At 40.8% G+C, this 19,783-nt stretch overlaps 1 protein-coding gene across 1 annotated transcript; it reads right to left on the minus strand.

The window, feature by feature from the left end:
* Positions 1–437: 437 nt before the first annotated feature.
* On the minus strand, positions 438–17,658 carry rpf2 (ribosome production factor 2 homolog). The gene is made up of 10 exons (XM_079638940.1): positions 17,510–17,658; positions 14,157–14,289; positions 14,035–14,072; positions 11,054–11,093; positions 10,855–10,936; positions 10,645–10,721; positions 10,460–10,559; positions 3,782–3,884; positions 2,909–3,053; positions 438–903 (listed from the first exon to the last, which is right to left on the minus strand). Exons 1-10 carry the CDS (start codon positions 17,530–17,532, stop codon positions 724–726), a joined length of 921 nt encoding a protein of 306 aa, XP_079495066.1. The 5' UTR covers positions 17,533–17,658; the 3' UTR covers positions 438–723.
* Positions 17,659–19,783: the final 2,125 nt, after the last annotated feature.

The raw sequence follows: 19,783 nt of genomic DNA on the forward strand, positions 1-19,783 counted from the left end.
TTAAAATCACAGCTTGCACGTCTTGTGAAAACTGCACTGAAAGTTATGGTGTAAGAGAGTACACCTCAATGCAATCAATTTACGAATTGTTGCTTTTTAAGAATGCACAGACAATAGTGAGTGAGTCAGTTAAGCCATGTTTTAGTTCCAATGTATCAGCTTCTGCCATCAGGGAGACGGTATAGAGTCCCATTGTATAACCATTACAAAAAAATTATTTATTCCTGTATCTATTAATGTTAAATCGCTTAATACAATTTTACTACTTTCTTTTTGGTTTGTGTGTATGTATGTATATGTTGTGTACTAATGCAGCTTTGAGTCCAAGACAACTTTCCTGAAAAAGGACAATGGAGTATACTAAACTAATACCGTAACCACATTGTTATTGGACATAACGGTGAATGAATTGGATTAATTTGTACACACACAAACAATCTGGAAAAATCTGTTTATTGCATCACATTTCCACAGTATCAGTTGTGACTGTGCGTGTGAGGATCTGGTGGGAAAGTGTGTGAAAGCTCTGAAGTGTCCTGTCACACAGTCAGTCAGGTGTCGGTCCTGGCAGTCTTCGGGGACACACTCTCCGCCGGCTCTCCTCTCCTCTTGTGTGTGTGTGTGTGTGTGTGTGTGTGTGTTTGTGTTCAGACGTTGGTCTTGGCAGTCTTCGGGGACACACTCTCCGCCGGCTCTCCTCTCCTCTTGTGTGTGTGTGTGTGTTCAGACGTCGGTCTTGGCAGTCTTCGGGGGGACACTCTCTGCCGGCTCTCCTCTCCTCTTCCTCTTCCTCAGGCCCTTCATCTTGCGTGTCTGCAGTTTGTCCAGGTTCTGCTTCTGCATGTGTAAGCGGCCAAACCTGGTGCCAAATGCATCATGGGAAATGTTCTTCTTCTTCTTGGGCTGAGGGTGAAATGAAGAATTACATGAGTGTCACATGAGCATCATCTGGAGCTCGTACTGTACACAGATCAACACACATATCCTAAACCCGTCTCAATGAGTTGCATCTCAACTCTTCTGGATTCAGTTTCAACAGGCAAATAACATTATAGCCCTATAATTTCCGCGATTACAGAATCACGGACGGAATCGCGGAATTGCCAAATTAACACGGAATCTAGTGTTAACGTGGAATTTCGCAGAATTTGACACATTTGGAATGAAATTCTGTTTTTGTGTGGGAGAAGAACGTTTGTCTGGGGAAAATACAGAATCTGGAAGCAAATCTGGGCGACTTAACTCCTCCCGTTCTGATCGGCGGATCTCTTCAGTCGATTTAACCTGATTTCTATGGCTGAATGAGCCATAGACGCTTATTCTAGCGGGCTCTGACGCACCAGGGCGCGAAGTGGCCTGATTGGTTCGCGTGCCTGAGCCGCCTCGCCATAGGTTTGTGCAGTTGCCGCAGCACAGCCAATGACCATGCTAGATGCTCAGCTGTCTGCTGTGCACTGCACTGCGTTTTAACTAGGGTTGGGTACCGAAACGCGGTGCCAATAGGGAACCGGTTCCGACGTAAACGGTAGTAACGAGGCCGAATAAAAACTAAAATTTCGGTGCCTGACTATTTTTACCGCCCCCTGTAAAACATCTCGCGGCACGAATGTTCCAATACATATAAATAAAACATCTCCAGTTAACCGCACTGTCTTCACTCAGACGCGCGCTTCAATCCGTTGCGGAGACTCTATTAGTTCCGGTGAAGTCACAAAATCTAATGCACACAAACGTGTCCCTGCTTGATATACAACCACTGGATGAGCATAATCGGTTTTGATGAAGAACAAAAAAAACTGTACGAATGCGGATTAGAATCCAGAACCTCTGACACGCTTGACGAAAGTTCAAGTTCAGCAGGCTGCCATTCTCTCTATAGCACGCAGTGTGTTTATCGTGCAATTTATACGCAAACTTTTTTTCTCCATGCATATGATACGCAGTTTTCGCGTGCATTTGATACACACTCATCGCACACCACTAATTCTACCCAAACGTATAATACACACACACCCCCACTAAACCTACCCTAACCAGCCCATGCGTCTCCTATGCACGTAAAAACGTATTTTCACATATAATTTATACGATAAACACACTGCGTGCTATTTAGTGTGATCGGGTTGCGACATCACAGATGATAACAGCAGCCATTCCTCTTCGGGTAAGTCTAGTAGGCCTATTTTAATGCCAACTGCAAATCTTGCATATCAAGTAGGCTAGCAAACACCGTTGCCATTCAACAGCGAGTGTGACGTGTGCAAAATGTTTTAACAAAGTACCAACACTTCTTTATATGAGGCTATACTGTGTTTGTTAAATATTTCTGTTCAGTTTCAGATATTTCTCTGCTTAAAGTAAAAGTCATAAAATGTGAAGACAAAATGTTGATCTTAACTTGAGTGTTTTACATCAGTATTAAACAGCGCAATTTTTCATTTAATCAGAAAATCTTTAAGTTAATATTGTGACCAGTTTGGCCCAGTAAATAAAAGGGTATTATTTTTTTGACAAAGTGTGTGCGGTTTCGTTTTCTTAAGTACCGGTTCAAGACCTGTTTAAAAAAATACAGAGTAGGTACTGGTATCGGATAAAACCCAACCAATACCCAACCCTTGTTTTAACCAGTTAATATAACCATCCATATTTTAAAGCTCATAACCATTCATATTTTGTTGTTACTTGAAGTACTTAGAGTGCAGTGTTATGTGGCATCATGCAGTGTTTGTCCTGAAAAGTACTGAGTAAATGTGATGTTTGTTACCTCAACAAATTAAAAAAATATTTAATTGACAAATTTAAGGTCAATTATTATTTGTGTATATTTTAATAATTAACATTAAAAGCACACTCTTTTTACGACTAAAATAACAGTAAAGGGTAAAAAACAGCTGAATTCGTGTCGCACCTTCACTCCTTTGGGTTTTTTGTGGGCGGTTCTGTACAGGTCGTCTGAGGCCATGTGACTCCTCCTCATGCTGAAGTCGAAGGACGGGCCCATGTCCTCCAGCTGGACCCGGGGCGTCCGGCAGCCCGACTTCTTCAGCAGCACCCTGTGAACACACTACTGTCAGCACTCTGTGTGTGTGTGTGTGTGTGTGTGTAATAATCCAAGATATTTGAAATGAACGAAGACATTTGCTGTACTGTTTTCCACCCCCTTTCCTAACCCAAGGAGCATTTGTAATTGGTAAAGACAGTGCTTACGGTGCAGAGATGTGTGGACATCGGGGTCTATGAACTCTCACACCTCAAGTACGGTGGGAGAAGTTGTAATTATCTGATTGGTCAGTTTGAACGTCTCAAATTTGGGATAAAGAAGATTGAAACAGTTGCTCTCTCTTTTATTCTCTGGCTCTCTTTCTTTGCCTCTCTCTCATAACATTTCTCATATATGCTGGGTACAACTAATGGTGTAAGTTATCATCATCTCATACATCCATTTTGTAACTATTTTAAGTGTAACCATAATCATAGTGTCATTAAACCCTTTCCATTACAAATAATGTGCTAAATAGTTTTGATGTGGTATTGACTTTGAAGTGCTACCTATTGCAATGCAACATCATCAGTCTCTATAGCAACGCTCTCCTCATATTAGCTCTCGCAGCTGCGCTGATTCCCGTCGCTGGTGTGAGTGGCAGTGGACAAGAAGTGTACAGTTTTATAACATCTTGCTTGCGTTTCTTTAGTCATTCGGCAGTCCTGTAGCCTGAACCACTGCAGGAAATACACTCTTACATGTGGCTGGTGCTGTCAGGAGTGTGTGTGTGTGTGTCACCTGTAGCTGCGCATGTAGATCCTGCCCTCCAGCGCTGTGAAGTGAAGCACGTGCTCCAGTCCAGCCAGACGCACCGCAGACACTCGCGGACCGCAGAAGAAATCTGACGCGCACACACACAGACACACGTTATGGCCTCAACAACATACGTGACCTGAGGAAACTCAATCAAATCAACATGGCCTAAATCTTGTTATAATCGCATGTGAAAAATGTTGCGATTAAACTTTACCTCGTGTAAATAAACAGTAATACTTCAATTAAATCGCTACGTTTAAGATTGCAGTAAAATATGTGGCATATGCTGATTTTCCATAAAGGGAAATGGAAAGGCTTTTCCAGCCGCTGAACACACGGAGCTCATGCTAATGTTACACACATGAATATAATGCAACATATTCAGTTGAAAACATCGAAATTAAAGCATTTTCATGTGCACCACGAAAAATACCAACCTGTCCATAGAAATGTGTTTTTATTGGAGTAAAACAGTGCCCAGAAACACTGACTGTATGCGAGGTCATCATCTGTGAATAATGCGGTATCTGAATAATGTAAACCGCATGCAAGAGTGAGTGAAGAGTTCAGCTCGTGAGATTCACAGTGTTTCCTCTCGGATTTTTTCCAGCTGTGGTGGCAGGCCCATTTCCCCAGGGGGAGGGGGCGCCGCCCATGAGTGATATTCCCATGGGCCACGCCCCCTTGCCCCAGGTGTTTAAACCTCCCTAAGTATTATAATTAGGGATGGGTATCGATTCAGATGTTGCGATTCGATTTCAATTCGCAAGCTCTCAATTCGATTCAATTTCGATTCTCGATTCGACTCAATGAATATAGATTTAACACAAAACCTATATTTATAAAAAAGAACAGTGAACATAAGTTTACGAGTGGTTAATTAATAAAAAGAAATTAAGAGCCAGTATATTAAACTCTTATTATTTTAGGTACACTTGGGTACATTAAAAACAGAACCCAACCATATCAAATGCATACAATGCATAGACAGGATTTTGATGCAAGATGAAAAATCGATTATTGAAAAAGTCAGAACAGTCTCACGCCTTGATCAAACAGGATCAGGTTATTTTATGTTTAAGAGAAAACAAACATAAAATCTCACTGCATTAGAGTAACATGGAGGCTGCCTATGAAGTGTAGGAAAACTAATACTGGCTTCTGGGTGATATATAAATAAATATGGGGGAAAAAAATCGATTCATAGCCTTTGAGAATCAATATTGAATTGACCACATTTTTAAAAAACAATTAATCGAAAAAAATGGCGGGAAAGGTTCCAATTTAAATATAATATGAAAGGCTCAAATTTACAGCGGCAAAGCGATTATGCGCATCCTGTGCGCCGAATGATGCACTTGAAGCAACTCGAAGTCACAGCGTGCAGCGCGTCGCATTGAAAAGTTAAAAGCACAAAGCGAAGAGATATTTGATGCTTACTGTATTATATCTATGCAACAGTTTATTGAGCCTTTTCTTTTAACAGTTTAAACTTTCAGTTACAGTGCGCATGAAGAACAATTCATCATAGTGCTCTCTACTCCAGTGCTGTAATCTAACAGAACTAACGCAAGTCACTTTATGCAAACCATAGACCTTTATTATGAAGGTATTTTTGGTGCAAATCAACTGAACGCCTGTGACAGTGGAACTTGTAGTTGTAGACAATAGCCACACATGTGTATCAGTGAATTTGAAGTCACAGAGAGAAATGTTTTAAGAGTTGCAAACTTGTAGACTTTTTTTTCTCTCCCACAAACACAACACAACAGATACACATTCTCAAATTCTTCATTGCAGGTGCACAAATCCCATTCTACAAATCACAAATTAAGAAATTTGTACGCTCACATTTTTGCTACAGTTGCTGCAGTGAATATGGTGCAAAACGCATTCACACACCCACATCAACAAATGTGAAGTCACGGAGAAATGTTGCACATCCGCAAATCAGTGTGTGCATTCATCCGATGAGAGTTGCACACTTGTAGAATATTTTCTCACAAATGTCTTGGATATATTTCTAGCACAAACACAAGAAAACAGTGTTTGAGATTCGTCACAGCAGATTCAAGCAGTTGTAGTTATAACTGCTTGAATCTGCTGTGACGAATCTCAAACACTGTTTTCGCCTTCAAGTGACAAGTTTCGCGCGCTCTCCCTTTTGCACTGAGACAAGTGGAGCAAAAGTGAGTTGTGCATCTGTAGAGGCAGTGGGCAGAGCCGACATTAATATTCATGAGTTTCCCGGGCATGCGCGTGTCAAACTGCTCATTTTAGTTCACGCTCCTCATTTCTCAGCAGGTTTAATGGATTATTTCAAAAAAGGCGCGACCGTAAACTAGCCTACAATTGTCTATCGTTTCGTAAAGTTCATAAGGTTTTTATTAGTTTGCCATATTTTGTCTTTGACCTTATGTTGCACTGTGTACCTGGATGAATATGGTGATCATTGATACAAATGGGCAAGAATTCAATCAATTGATCACAAATGACAGCTAAGACATTTATAATCTTACAAATAAATCTAATAATTAAATAAATGTTGTTCTTTTGAACTTGCTAGTCATAAACAGTCCTGAAAACAGATGCTGTATAGTGATTTCCATGCACACATTAAGCAGCACAACCATTTTCGTCTGATAATAATCAGAAATGTTTTTGAGCAGCAAATCAGTATTAGAATGATTTCTGAAGGATCAAGTGACACTGAAATCTGGTGTAATGAGCTCTGCCATCACAATATATATTTTTTAAACATTAAAATAGAAAACAGTTGATAAAATATTTCACAATATTTTCAGATAAATGTAGTCTTGGTACCCTACTAATACCAAACTTTTGAACAGTAGTGTAGGCTATTATTATATCAAAACCAGCACAAGCACACTTTGTAATCAAAATATATATAGCCTATATTTTTTAATTGTTACATTATTTTGTAATGTAATTTGGCCAGTAGGCCATGTATATTTGTAAATATATATATATTTTTGTGAACATCATATTGGTTGCTTATTCTATTCCATAAAATAATGTTAAATATTTCTCTCATGTACTTATTAAAGCAACATATTCATGCTTGTGTGTGGTCTTAAATTATTTGGCTTATTTAAATAAACAAGAATTTAAGAACAATCACACATATATTTAATATGTTTCCCTCTTGTAATTTATATGTTAGTCCATAGATACATTTATGCAGGTTTATTTCATTTATTGCATTCAACAAATGATAACAATTAGTAAAAGACACAGTTTTAAAGCCTCGCAAGCTACAATTTATACGAGTTACGTGTTATGTATAAAGGCCTATACACGAAGTGAACGCCTGCAATCTTCAGTCATTGACGAAAGCCCAAAACGGGCAAACTAATAAAAACCTTATGAACTTTACGAAACGATAGACAATTGTAGTTTACGGTCGCGCCTTTTTTGAAATAATCCATCAAACCTGCTGAGAAATGAGGAGCGTGAACTAAAATGAGCAGTTTGACACGCGCATGCCCGGGAAACTCATGAATATTAATGTCGGCTCCGCCCACTGCCTCTACAGATGCACAACTCACTTTTGCTCCACTTGTCTCAGTGCAAAAGGGAGAGCGCGCGAAACTTGTCACTTGAAGGCGAAAACAGTGTTTGAGATTCGTCACAGCAGATTCAAGCAGTTGTAGTTATGTACTTGTGTTTGTGCTAGAAATATATCCAAGACATTTGTGAGAAAATATTCTACAAGTGTGCAACTCTCATCGGATGAATGCACACACTGATTTGCGGATGTGCAACATTTCTCCGTGACTTCACATTTGTTGATGTGGGTGTGTGAATGCGTTTTGCACCATATTCACTGCAGCAACTGTAGCAAAAATGTGAGCGTACAAATTTCTTAATTTGTGATTTGTAGAATGGGATTTGTGCACCTGCAATGAAGAATTTGAGAATGTGTATCTGTTGTGTTGTGTTTGTGGGAGAGAAAAAAAAGTCTACAAGTTTGCAACTCTTAAAACATTTCTCTCTGTGACTTCAAATTCACTGATACACATGTGTGGCTATTGTCTACAACTACAAGTTCCACTGTCACAGGCGTTCAGTTGATTTGCACCAAAAATACCTTCATACTTTATCTACAAATAAAGTATAATAATGTGAACATTGATCTTGGAGAGTGTCATCGTGTTACTCGTAACCGAACGCGACGCGCTGTTTGAGTTCTGAATGGAGAATGACTGAGGAGAGATGAGTTTCCCTTAACTTTAACTTAACGACTTAAATATTATTTTTTACCTCACATTATGCTATCGAATGACTTTAGAAGTCTTGGAATATAGTGCACGAAAACTTTATGGTGCTTTACAATGTTTTGTATGCCTTTAGTGGGGCTTAACAATAAGACAATAGTATGCACAATATCGGAGCTCACTGAGAAGCTGCAGCCGTGGCGGGAGGATTTTTGGTGTGGCGGCCCACCACGGCAGAATGAATGTAGCGGAAACACTGGATTCAGTCCTCGCTCTCATTATTAAAAACAATCACACATCTACCGTACGGTGAGCAGGATTTTCTCAAAAGCTGGCTAACGTCGTTAAGACCCGAAATTCCCCTTTACCTGATGTGGACACACTCATCTTCCTCGCACACAACATGAAGAGAGTGTAGACTGCAGCCTGTCCTGATTGTGATTTATTTTACTTTTTCTGTTTATTGAAATGTGAGCTGCGCAAATTATGCTAGCCAGCCTAAAATTTGTTTTCGCAATCACATTAATCATTTGAAATTACCTTGTTCTGTTTACAGTTTGTTTGATTCTATATAAGGGAATTTATTTTTATTTGATTTAAACTGTTCGTTAATTTAAATGTGTGATGTTATTGAAATTGTTATTGCTACCGTGATAGGCTATTAGAGTTCGTTCATTTATTTTTCGTTTTTCTTTATTTAATTTTCGTTTTTCTTTATTTAAATTTAGTTTTCCTTTATTTAAATTTTGTTTTTCATTTATTTAATTTCGTTTTTATTTATTTAAATTTCGTTTTTATTTATTTAAATCTACCCTACTTTGTCAGTGAGAAAAATATTATAAGACTACCTTATTAAAAATATTGCTCAAGTTAAAATACCTGTGTTTGTGTGTGTGTGTTATATCACTTCTCGTTCTCGGAGCATATAAGCTCTGCTCGCGTGAGGCGCGCTGCTTACTGCTCGGGCTGTTCTGTAGTTTATTAAAAGTTTATTAATTCTGAATGTGTCGCGTCTCGTCTGTCTATCTATATTGCACCAAATACGACACTGCACTCCCTTGTGAAGTCGTTTGGATGAACAGTTCTCAAAATAATCAAAATGCAAACGGACAGACAGACATATAGAGATTCTTGCCTTTATTAGATATAAGAATATGTTCAGCCCCCTCTCTCCGAAGCTTAGAATATTCGATGGTCATTACTACCGAAGCTTCGAAGCTAAAAAAAATGGTATTCGGACCAGCCCTAAAGTCAAACAATCAGATCAGGCCAACATTTCAGTGAACATGAACAGCAGGATGCGGCATGTGTGTGTTTAGATACTGTAGACCACAATGCTCTTGGGTAGTTGGCATTAGTGGATCTTCCCTAAGCTGGTTTCAATCTTATCTTACAAACAGGAGTTTCTCTATGAATATCGGGCGGCTTCACTGTGGTCCTGTTCCTCTGGGATGTGGTGTTCCACGCTAGCTCACATTTTATTTCCTCTCTTCAAACTGGTTCTATCTTTGAGCAATATGGTATAAGTTACCAATGGAATGTAAATTCACATTCCATTGAATTAAATTGTATGCATTCTGCTGTAACAAATTAATGAATTTCTGTCTAAATATAACTTCTGTCACAAAATATGGAACCTTGAGACTCAGACCTTTCTGACAATATGTGCTGTCAAGATTAGAAAAGGTTTTGATAATAAATTATGAAACATGATGATACCCAAAAAGGGAGGAGCCTGATCAAAGAATTTATAGTACTGTTTCTATGATAACAAAATGTCCAATTTCAATTTCTGAATTCGTAAGCTTTCAAATGATACCTAATTTATGATAACTACTAAAATGTGATGTAATAAAAAAGATATTATATTTTAGAGGATAATATATATATATATATTATACTTTATTATTGACAAATACTATATTATATGTTTTTATTATGAACTTTTAGCATGAAAACCAAAGTTTCAATTATTAAAAGTGTGTGCGTCGACTTTTTGTGACAAACGGCAGAACTCATGTTATGACGTAGATTTGTTGAGGTGCACTCTTGTCATAAATGCATCTATAAAGATGGGCATCGGCCAGCTTTTTGACGCGCGGCATTTTTTCAAATGAAGCGCCGCCTTCCCGGAATGCTTTGCGGGCGCGTCAAAGTCGCTTGACGTCACCCATAGGAATAAAGTGGAGTGCAGCACGACAGAAGTATCGCACGGACAAGTGGATCAGCGCCGTTACTTAACGCACAGGAAGTTGGACTATCCTTTACATGTGCAGCGCTAACGTGCATGAGGAATGAGTCCTACACAAGAGTGATTACACACAAAACCTGATAGTCTCAAACATCTGCTGAACACAGATAACACACTGATCTGAGAGACGGTGTGTGTGTGTGTGTGTGTGTCTGTGTGTGAGAGACGCACCTGTCAGGACGCTCCTCAGGCGCTGGTGCTCTCGGTCCGTGTCGAACAGCTCTCCGGCGAACACCAGCAGGGGTTTAGTTCCCACGGGACACGTGTCCTTCTGCACACACAGCTCACATCAAACTCCCATCTCACTCACACACACACAAACACACACACACAGACACACACGCACAGCTCCTCACCTTCAGGGCCTTCAAAGACACACACCGCTCGACGCCCAGCTCAAACATGTCCAGCACATGGAAGTCGAACATGCGTCCTGTGGAGGACACCAGCACACATTAACACACACGTGGAAGTCGAACATGCATCCTGTGGAGGACACCAGCACACACACACGTGAAAGTCGAACATGCGTCCTGTGGAGGACACCAGCACACACACACGCGCACCGAATATGAGGTTGTTGGGTCTTTTCTTGTTGTGTGAGCCGAACAGAAACAGGGAACAGTCTGACTTCTTGGAGAAGAACTCCTGAGGGAAGCAAACACAGGACGGTTACACACACAGGCCTCGACACACACAAACGCACACATAGGCGTCGTCACACACACACACACACACAAACACGAGTGTGAAGCGTGTTCTCACCAGAGCCGTGGAGTCCTCGAATGGCCGGACCATGTTCTTCCTGTAAGGACAACACACACACATCATCAGACTGACACGACTTCAGCTCCGCTAGATCAGCTCCTCTAGATCAGCTCTGCTAGTTCAGCTCCGCTAGATCAGCTCTGCTAGTTCAGCTCCGCTAGATCAGCTCCTCTAGATCAGCTCTGCTAGTTCAGCTCCGCTAGATCAGCTCTGCTAGTTCAGCTCCGCTAGATCAGCTCTGCTAGTTCAGCTCCGCTAGATCAGCTCCTCTAGATCAGCTCTGCTAGTTCAGCTCCTCTAGATCAGCTCCCTAGTTCAGCTCCTTTAGATCAGCTCTGCTAGTTCAGCTCCGCTAGATCAGCTCCTTTAGATCAGCTCTGCTAGTTCAGCTCCGCTAGCTCAGCTCCCTAGTTCAGCTCCGCTAGATCAGCTCCTCTAGTTCAGTTCCGCTAGCTCAGCTCCTCTAGATCAGCTCCGCTAATTCAGCTCCCTAGTTCAGCTCCGCTAGTTACGCTCTGCTAGATCAGCTCCGCTAGTTCAGCTCCTCTCTAGATCAGCTCCGCTAGTTCAGCTCCTCTCTAGATCAGCTCCTCTCTAGATCAGCTCCGCTAGTTCAGCTCCACTAGTTCAGCTCCACTAGATCAGCTCCGCTAGTTCAGCTCCTCTAGATCAGCTCCCTAGTTCAGCTCCGCTAGTTCAGCTCCTCTAGTTCAGCTCCTCTAGATCAGCTCCTCTAGATCAGCTCCCTAGTTCAGCTCCGCTAGTTCAGCTCCTCTCTAGATCGGCTCTGCTAGTTCAGCTTCTCTAGATCAGCACCGCTAGTTCAGCTCCTCAGTTCAGCTCATCTAGATCAGCTCCTCTAGATCAGCTCCTCTCTAGATCGGCTCTGCTAGTTCAGCTTCTCTAGTTCAGCTCCTCAGTTCAGCTCCTCTAGATCAGCTCCGCTAGTTCAGCTCCACTAGTTCAGCTCCTCAGTTCAGCTCCGCTAGTTCAGCTCCTCAGTTCAGCTCCGCTAGTTCAGCTCCTCTAGATCAGCTCCGCTAGTTCAGCTCCTCAGTTCAGCTCCGCTAGTTCAGCTCCTCAGTTCAGCTCCGCAGTTCAGCTCCGCTAGTTCAGCTCCTCAGTTCAGCTCCGCTAGTTCAGCTCCTCTAGATCAGCTCCCTAGTTCAGCTCCGCTAGCTCAGCTCCCTAGTTCAGCTCCCTAGTTCAGCTCCGCTAGATCAGCTCCCTAGTTCAGCTCCTCTAGTTCAGTTCCGCTAGCTCAGCTCCTCTAGATCAGCTCCGCTAATTCAGCTCCCTAGTTCAGCTCTGCTAGTTACGCTCTGCTAGATCAGCTCCTCTCTAGATCAGCTCCGCTAGTTCAGCTCCTCTCTAGATCAGCTCCGCTAGTTCAGCTCCTCTCTAGATCAGCTCCGCTAGTTCAGCTCCTCTAGATCAGCTCCGCTAGATCAGCTCCTCTAGATCAGCTCCCTAGTTCAGCTCCGCTAGTTCAGCTCCTCTCTAGATCGGCTCTGCTAGTTCAGCTTCTCTAGATCAGCACCGCTAGTTCAGCTCCGCTAGTTCAGCTCCTCTAGATCAGCTCCTCTCTAGATCGGCTCTGCTAGTTCAGCTTCTCTAGATCAGCTCCGCTAGTTCAGCTCCTCAGTTCAGCTCCGCTAGTTCAGCTCCTCTAGATCAGCTCCGCTAGTTCAGCTCCTCAGTTCAGCTCCGCTAGTTCAGCTCCTCAGTTCAGCTCCGCTAGTTCAGCTCCTCTAGTTCAGCTCCTCTAGATCAGCTCCTCTAGATCAGCTCCTCTAGATCAGCTCCTCTAGATCATCTCCGCTAGTTCAGCTCCCTAGTTCAGCTCCTCTCTAGATCAGCTCCGCTAGTTCAGCTCCTCTCTAGATCAGCTCCGCTAGTTCAGCTCCGCTAGTTGAGATATGCCCTTTCATGCAGTGTTTCAGTACAGCTGTTTGTGAATGAAAAGCATCTGCATTTTCACAAATAACAGGAGTTATTGTCTCCTAAAAGAAAGTGATTCTGAACTGAAACGAGTCGTCAGTAATCCAGTCTCACTTCCTGTTCGCTGCTGATTCACAGGATTGCAAGTCATTTGCATAACGCTAGTCTATTACGGGTGTAGCGGCACACAACGGGGAGAAAACAAAACTTTTATTTTATTATTAAACAGTGGTTTACTGAACAAAGTGTGTCTCTGTCTTTAAATTAAAAGTTTATTTTTTTTAAAACGATCTCTGCTAATGCTGCAACATATCTAGGAACCCTTACTTTCACATTACTATAATATTAAAGGTTAACAAAGCCCATATTAGCCTAAATTCAGTTGCTGTTTATTTTTAGATATAATAATTAACAAATTGTATGCAAACATGTAAACCTACACAACTACTAAATCTAATATGTTTTTACTCCAATTTGTTGTTGCAATATAATAATTTACACCGTGGCTGTCATTAGATATATATGCATTAGATAAGACATCAATGGCAGGTTAAGACATCATGAATATACAGGCTAATATAGTGCAGATATTTAGCGAAAGTGTTCATTTCTCCGGCACGTAGTAATGCTATTGTTCACTAGCTGTCTAACACTGAGCTATGAGCGATTACATGAGTCCTGATTCCTGTATCTTTCAACACACCTTCTGATGTTCATCATTATGAAGAGATGGCGATCACTCGCGCTGCTGCTGAAACTGAGCCGCCTGTAGCGACCTCTCACGTCACATTTAACAGTCAAAACGACATTTACTGTTTGAATTTAGGGATAAAATGGTATTGGTACACGTGCACCATACCGGAAGTGCCGTACTGAAGCGGTTCAGTGCGCATACGCGTGCCGATACACCCCTGCAGCCTCCTCATTGGCTGAGCAGCGTCTCTTAGCCCCGCCCTCAAACACTGTAGTGTATCTGAGACATTAGCAGCCGTTAAAACATAGGGCACTTTAAAACATCTGTGGCATTCCATACTTACTTCTTGTACAGCACAGCATTGGGTTTCTTCAGCGCGTACTGAAAACAAAACACAGAGACAGAGCGGATGAGGAACAGACACACACAACCAGCTGATGAAGATGATGAAGAAGATGAACTCACCACGTCCTTCAGGGCCTGAGAGAGCGTCTCGCTGGTGTTTCCTCCTTTAATGATCATGCAGTTCTTCAGGCTCTCTGTCAGCTTCGGCTCGCGGCTCTGCAGAAACCGCTTAGCGCGCCGCGTCTTCGCCTTACTGGAGGAACAACACACTGACTGTCAAGTGTGTGTGATCATGGGCTCTTTACTGGAGGAACAACACACTTACTGTCGTGTGTGTGTGTTCATGGGCTCTTTACTGGAGGAACAACACACTGACTGTCAAGTGTGTGTGTTCATGGGCTCTTTACTGGAGGAACAACACACTGACTGTCAAGTGTGTGTGTTCATGGGCTCTTTACTGGAGGAACAACACACTGACTGTCACGTGTGTGTGATCATGGGCTCTTTACTGGAGGAACAACACACTGACTGTCGTGTGTGTTCATGGGCTCTTTACTGGAGGAACAACACACTGACTGTCGTATGTCTGTTCATGGGCTCTTTACTGGAGGAACAACACACTGACTGTCACGTGTGTGAGATCATGGGCTCTTTAGGGTGTTTTTATACTTCCTTTTCAGGGGTCTGAGTGCGCCTCGTGTGATTTTTGGACCATATGTGAACGCTCTCAGACCCCTTTAATGGACACCTACTATGAAAATAAGTCTCTGGTCAGGGTTCCTACACATTTTCCATTTCAAAATTCCATACTTTTCCAGACTCAAATTTCAAATCTTCTCTGTAGATTTTCAGACCACATTCAAAGTGCCTCTATTATGCTTTTTCAAATATTCCCTTTCATGCAATGTGTAATGCAGCTCTCTGCAAAGGTATGAAAATGAAAGAGCACGCAATACATTAAGCTATTGTTTCTCAAAAGAAAGAATCGACTTTGAACCCCCTAAAACAAGTCGTCAGGAATTTGAATCCCACTTCCGTGACGGCTACACGTCACTGGGTAACCAACCCGGTCACACTAAATGCGTCCCTAGCACCTATTGTGTTTATCGTGCAATTTATACACGAGAATAAGTTTTTACGTACATAGGATACGCATGGGTAGGTTTAGTAGTGGTGTGGGGTGCATGTGTATTATATGTTTGGGATTAGTGGTGTGCGTGTGTATTACATGCAATAAAGTGTGTATCATATGCACGCAAAAACTGTGTATCCCATTTATGTAAAAACTAATTTTCGCATATAAATTGCACGATAAACAATATGTGCTATAGAGACGCATTTTCATGAGATCAGGCTGGGTAACACATTTGCCTAATGCCCACGCCCACCTTGACCTGACCTCAAACACTGTAGCTAGTTCTTGTTGTGTATGTCGAGAAGACGCTTCTACTCTGATGTTTTCTACTCTGCAAAAGCAAATTATCTTTGTAACCACTTTCAAAGGATGAGGATGTGAAGAGTGTGGTTAAAATTACCACAGCAATACAACAGCAGTATAACCTTATGACCAATGCTTCTCAAATCTCCATGTATATTACTGAGATATCGCTTGATACTTACTGATATACAATTATAATTAATCTTTATTTGGAGAAGGCCTACTTTTTTGAACAATGCACATTTCTTAATATTAAGCCTAAAATGTGTTTTAATATCACTATTAGTAGGGATCGTATGATCTCTGTATATCACTCTTTAAATGCAAGATACTTTAAGTGTACCTAAAATATATTGTAATAGTTTCACTTTAGCACAATTAAATAAAAGCTACTTAAAGTGTATCTTTAGCTGGACCCCAGCACTATTTCTGGAAAACTAAAGTACATTAACTATAAAGTTAGTTGATCCAATTTAGCAGACTTATACTAAAAGTACAATTGCAGGGTATTTATAGTAACTACAAATATGTTAATGTATTAGTAGTATACTAAGCATAAAATAAATGCATTTCAAATACATGTTGGTATATTTATTTTTCACGAGGGTGTGTATCGGATCTGTGCATTACTGAGTAGTTCTTAAAGTGACAGCATCCTAATATACGAATCGGTAGAGAATACGTTTTATTCATACAGTGAAGAATATGCAGTTTTATTTTATTATTTAAATACTTGAACGCTGCTTTTAAGCATTCCTACTTTACCTGGAAAATTGAAAGCAAGTTTATTTTATTTGTATCTTGATTTTATTGTATTTGTCCTATATTGTTTACTTCTGGTATGCTGGTGTTACCATTGCCTTCAGCAACAAAAGAAAAACATGATTCAAGAAAAACAATTCAAAAGAAATCTTTTTTTGTTTTTTTTTACAAAAGTGAATGTGAGATATAGTGCAGAAATCCTGTAGCCTGGCTCCGCCCTCCTACGTAGTTCCGCTCAATTTTCATTTTCCTTCAGTACTACGTCTGGGCTTGCGGTATATTCTTGGGTTTTCTCCGATCAATTTTTTACCGGTCCAATCAGCGAACAGAGGGAGTGGCTGAGAACGATGACGTTGAGGTCGTGCGCTAGTTTGAGTTGACATACGTCACGACCAAACGTTAGCGATTGGTTATGGCATAATAAGAGTGGCTCTGGGCAGATCCAATAGTTTTAAACTTTAACAGAGTACCCGCCAAGGATGTTAACGCTTGTCAATGGAGAGAGGCGAGACTCTCTGTACAAATTAAATGTACAAGAGTATGGTAGGACCAGGCTAGGAATCTGGATGTATTGCAACACAATTTATGTTTTGTGTACAAGATAGCATAAATAAGTTGTTTCAGTTAACAGCATTTGTAGCAATGTAGTTTTACAAAATAATAGTAATATATAACCCATGCATAAAAATATATTGGTTAGTGTGGCACATATGTAAGTGAACGGGATAATATAGTATAATTGAAAGCCAGGGTCAGCCATCACTGAACCGGACTAACGTTAGATCTAAAAACCCACAGTATGAACAGGGGTCTGAGACCACATTCCTACTTCAGTGGACCAAATAAGGCCCGAGTCCTCTTTCAGGGACAGTGTGAACATAAAGAGAGATGGGTCCCTTTACACATCTCTCGGTCCACTTCAAGGAGTCTGAGTCCGCTTCTCGAGTGTGAAAACACATTAACAGTAACTTCTACTCTCTTTTGTATAATAATAATAATAATTATATATATATATATATATATATATATATATATATATATATATATATATATATATATTATATATATATATATCCCACACATACATAAAGTATATCACATGAAACCGAGAGAAGACATTGAACTGCATGTTATTTTCTCGTGTCTCCAGCGAAGAATCAAACTGTTACTGAACACACACTTACAGTCAGCGACTAACTAACGTTACCTTTCTAAACAACAGGTTCACTAAAGCGACAAGAGGGAATGTGAAGTTTTGCTAAAGTTTACTTACACGATCCCGTCTAGATGCGTCATGGTTTAAGAGTATGTCTGCAGTGATGGGAACACGTGAAACTGTGCACGGTGAAGCCAGCGCAACAATACCGGCTTCCGTTGCAGCCGGAAGTTTCAAAATACAGGTCTCTATCATTCTTCACAGCAAACAGAAAACACAACGAAATTCCGAGTCCGAAACCAAGTTTTGGCTGATATACGCTACACACTTACATTTGAAAGAACAACATTTTGTTACTATTAATATAGTATTATTTTTGTGTAGTAATTCAGTACTTTGGAACTTATTGTAAAAGGTTAAATATTTCTCTTTTTGTTCAGCTTTAATATTGGTCCATTTTAAACTAACATTTGAGCCCAGCAAATGGGAATATGCTAATATTTACAGTTAAAGGTACACTAACTTTTTTTGTTCACAATTTATGAGCGAGTACACGTGCTTTTCGGTTACGGTACGCGGCTTATATTTGGACTATTTTGTGTCATCGCGTCATAGACATTGACGGAGAGAAGTAGTTCCGGTGTTGTGCCGAATTTCGACCCCCTGCCAAATTATTACCCCCAGAGAATGTCTAATAAGACGGGCTCTGTTACCCCCCTCGTTGAAGTCAGTACCTGATTGCCTAATCCTAACCCCACCCCTAATCCCAACCCCTCCCCCACAACCAATCCTAAACCTACCAATGCTAGGGGAGTAATAATTTGGCGGGGGTCAAAATTCGGCACAACACCTGCCACACAGAGCCATAGAGAGAGAGAGTTGCGACACTCTTTGATGTCGCCGCTATGGCTGTCACGTGGTTCATGTAAGCCCCAATAGTTCCAAAACATACGCTGGCTGTCATGTTATTCTATGGGACAGACAGCAGCGATTGCATTATTGAACGGTAAATATAAAATAAAACACATACCCAAGTACTTTTTCAGCTGTTATTGCATTTTGTTAATATCAGTTTTGCATTTGGAGGGGCAACGAGGTACTGTATATTACTTAGATAAGTTTTAGGCTATATTTTTGGAGGGAAAAGCTTAGTGTTCATGGTCGCATGGGTAGTAGCACTTGCTTTAGGGGCTCTAACTTAACTTTTTCATATCATTCATCTGATGATGGACGTCTCATGATATTTATTTTAGCACAACTGGGCTGTATTAGACTATTGATTCCCGTGATTTTGCTTATAATGTGATCACGCAGAGGTCTGCCGTGGCGGTCCGTTCAGAATTCGCATGGCTGATACAAATGAAGGTTTTCAAATAAAATATTTTTTATTAAACAATGACAGACAACAAAAATGTGTGAACAAGAAAAACAAAAAGCAGGGGCAGGTGATCCATGAAACAGACAGGACTGGTGATGGCCATAACAATCCTAGAGGTCCAGCATTGTTCTCACGCCGCTTCACTCAAGACAATAAATGAAAAGTTAGTATATCCCAAAAAATCAATTAAATAAAAGTTGCTATAAAGGTGGTAGCGATGAATTACCGAACTAATCAGATATGCTACCTTCACAGCTGGCGAAGTCACGCTGGCAATGCTAGAAAATTGGTTGAAATAACCAAGATAAAATATAAATAATTACGCTGTGCATATACAAATGAAGACCAGTATAAGCATCGCAAAGGGCCTCTGAAACAATATAGACAGTTGACAATTCAAAAGAGGTCGATATTTCAGCAAGTTACCTCTGAAACAACTTGACGCGCTGCAATGTAAGTGAATGGGGTTCAACGCTCAAATGACAGTGTTTGGAACTAATCCGATCTCCACATCCCGGAAGTAGGCGGTTAAAAGCGCCGCCATTTTTTACAATGGAGGTCTATGGGAGTGTCGCAACTCTTTCTCTCTATGGCTCTGCTGCCACAGTGTTCTTCCCAGAGGTTCTTCCGCGAGAAACATCCAGCTTTGTTTATAAACCGCTAGAGCGCCAACAACCACACAGTGTTCAAGAAGTTTATTGCTTTCTTTAAAATATATTTCAGTTATTTCCAGGCACATATATTCAAGGTTCGTACAAGGTGCTCAAATTGGTTGAAGTAGCCTATTTGAATTTGACACTGACATTTAAATCATGGGAAACACTTGAAAACAACCATATTTCTAAAAATGTCTAAATTACTGTAAAACATTTTTTTATTTTTTTAGAAAAACATACAATCTTTTCACATAATATCTGCACTGCAGTCTGTCTGAAATTGCTATGAGGATTTTGAGGATGTCAAAATGTTCACTCCTGTCATGTAAAAAGAGGGGCTTGTCTAATGGGGCAGAA

Source organism: Phoxinus phoxinus (assembly GCF_949152265.1).
Source record: "Phoxinus phoxinus genome assembly, chromosome: 16".
In the NCBI taxonomy this organism is placed as follows: domain Eukaryota; kingdom Metazoa; phylum Chordata; class Actinopteri; order Cypriniformes; family Leuciscidae; genus Phoxinus; species Phoxinus phoxinus.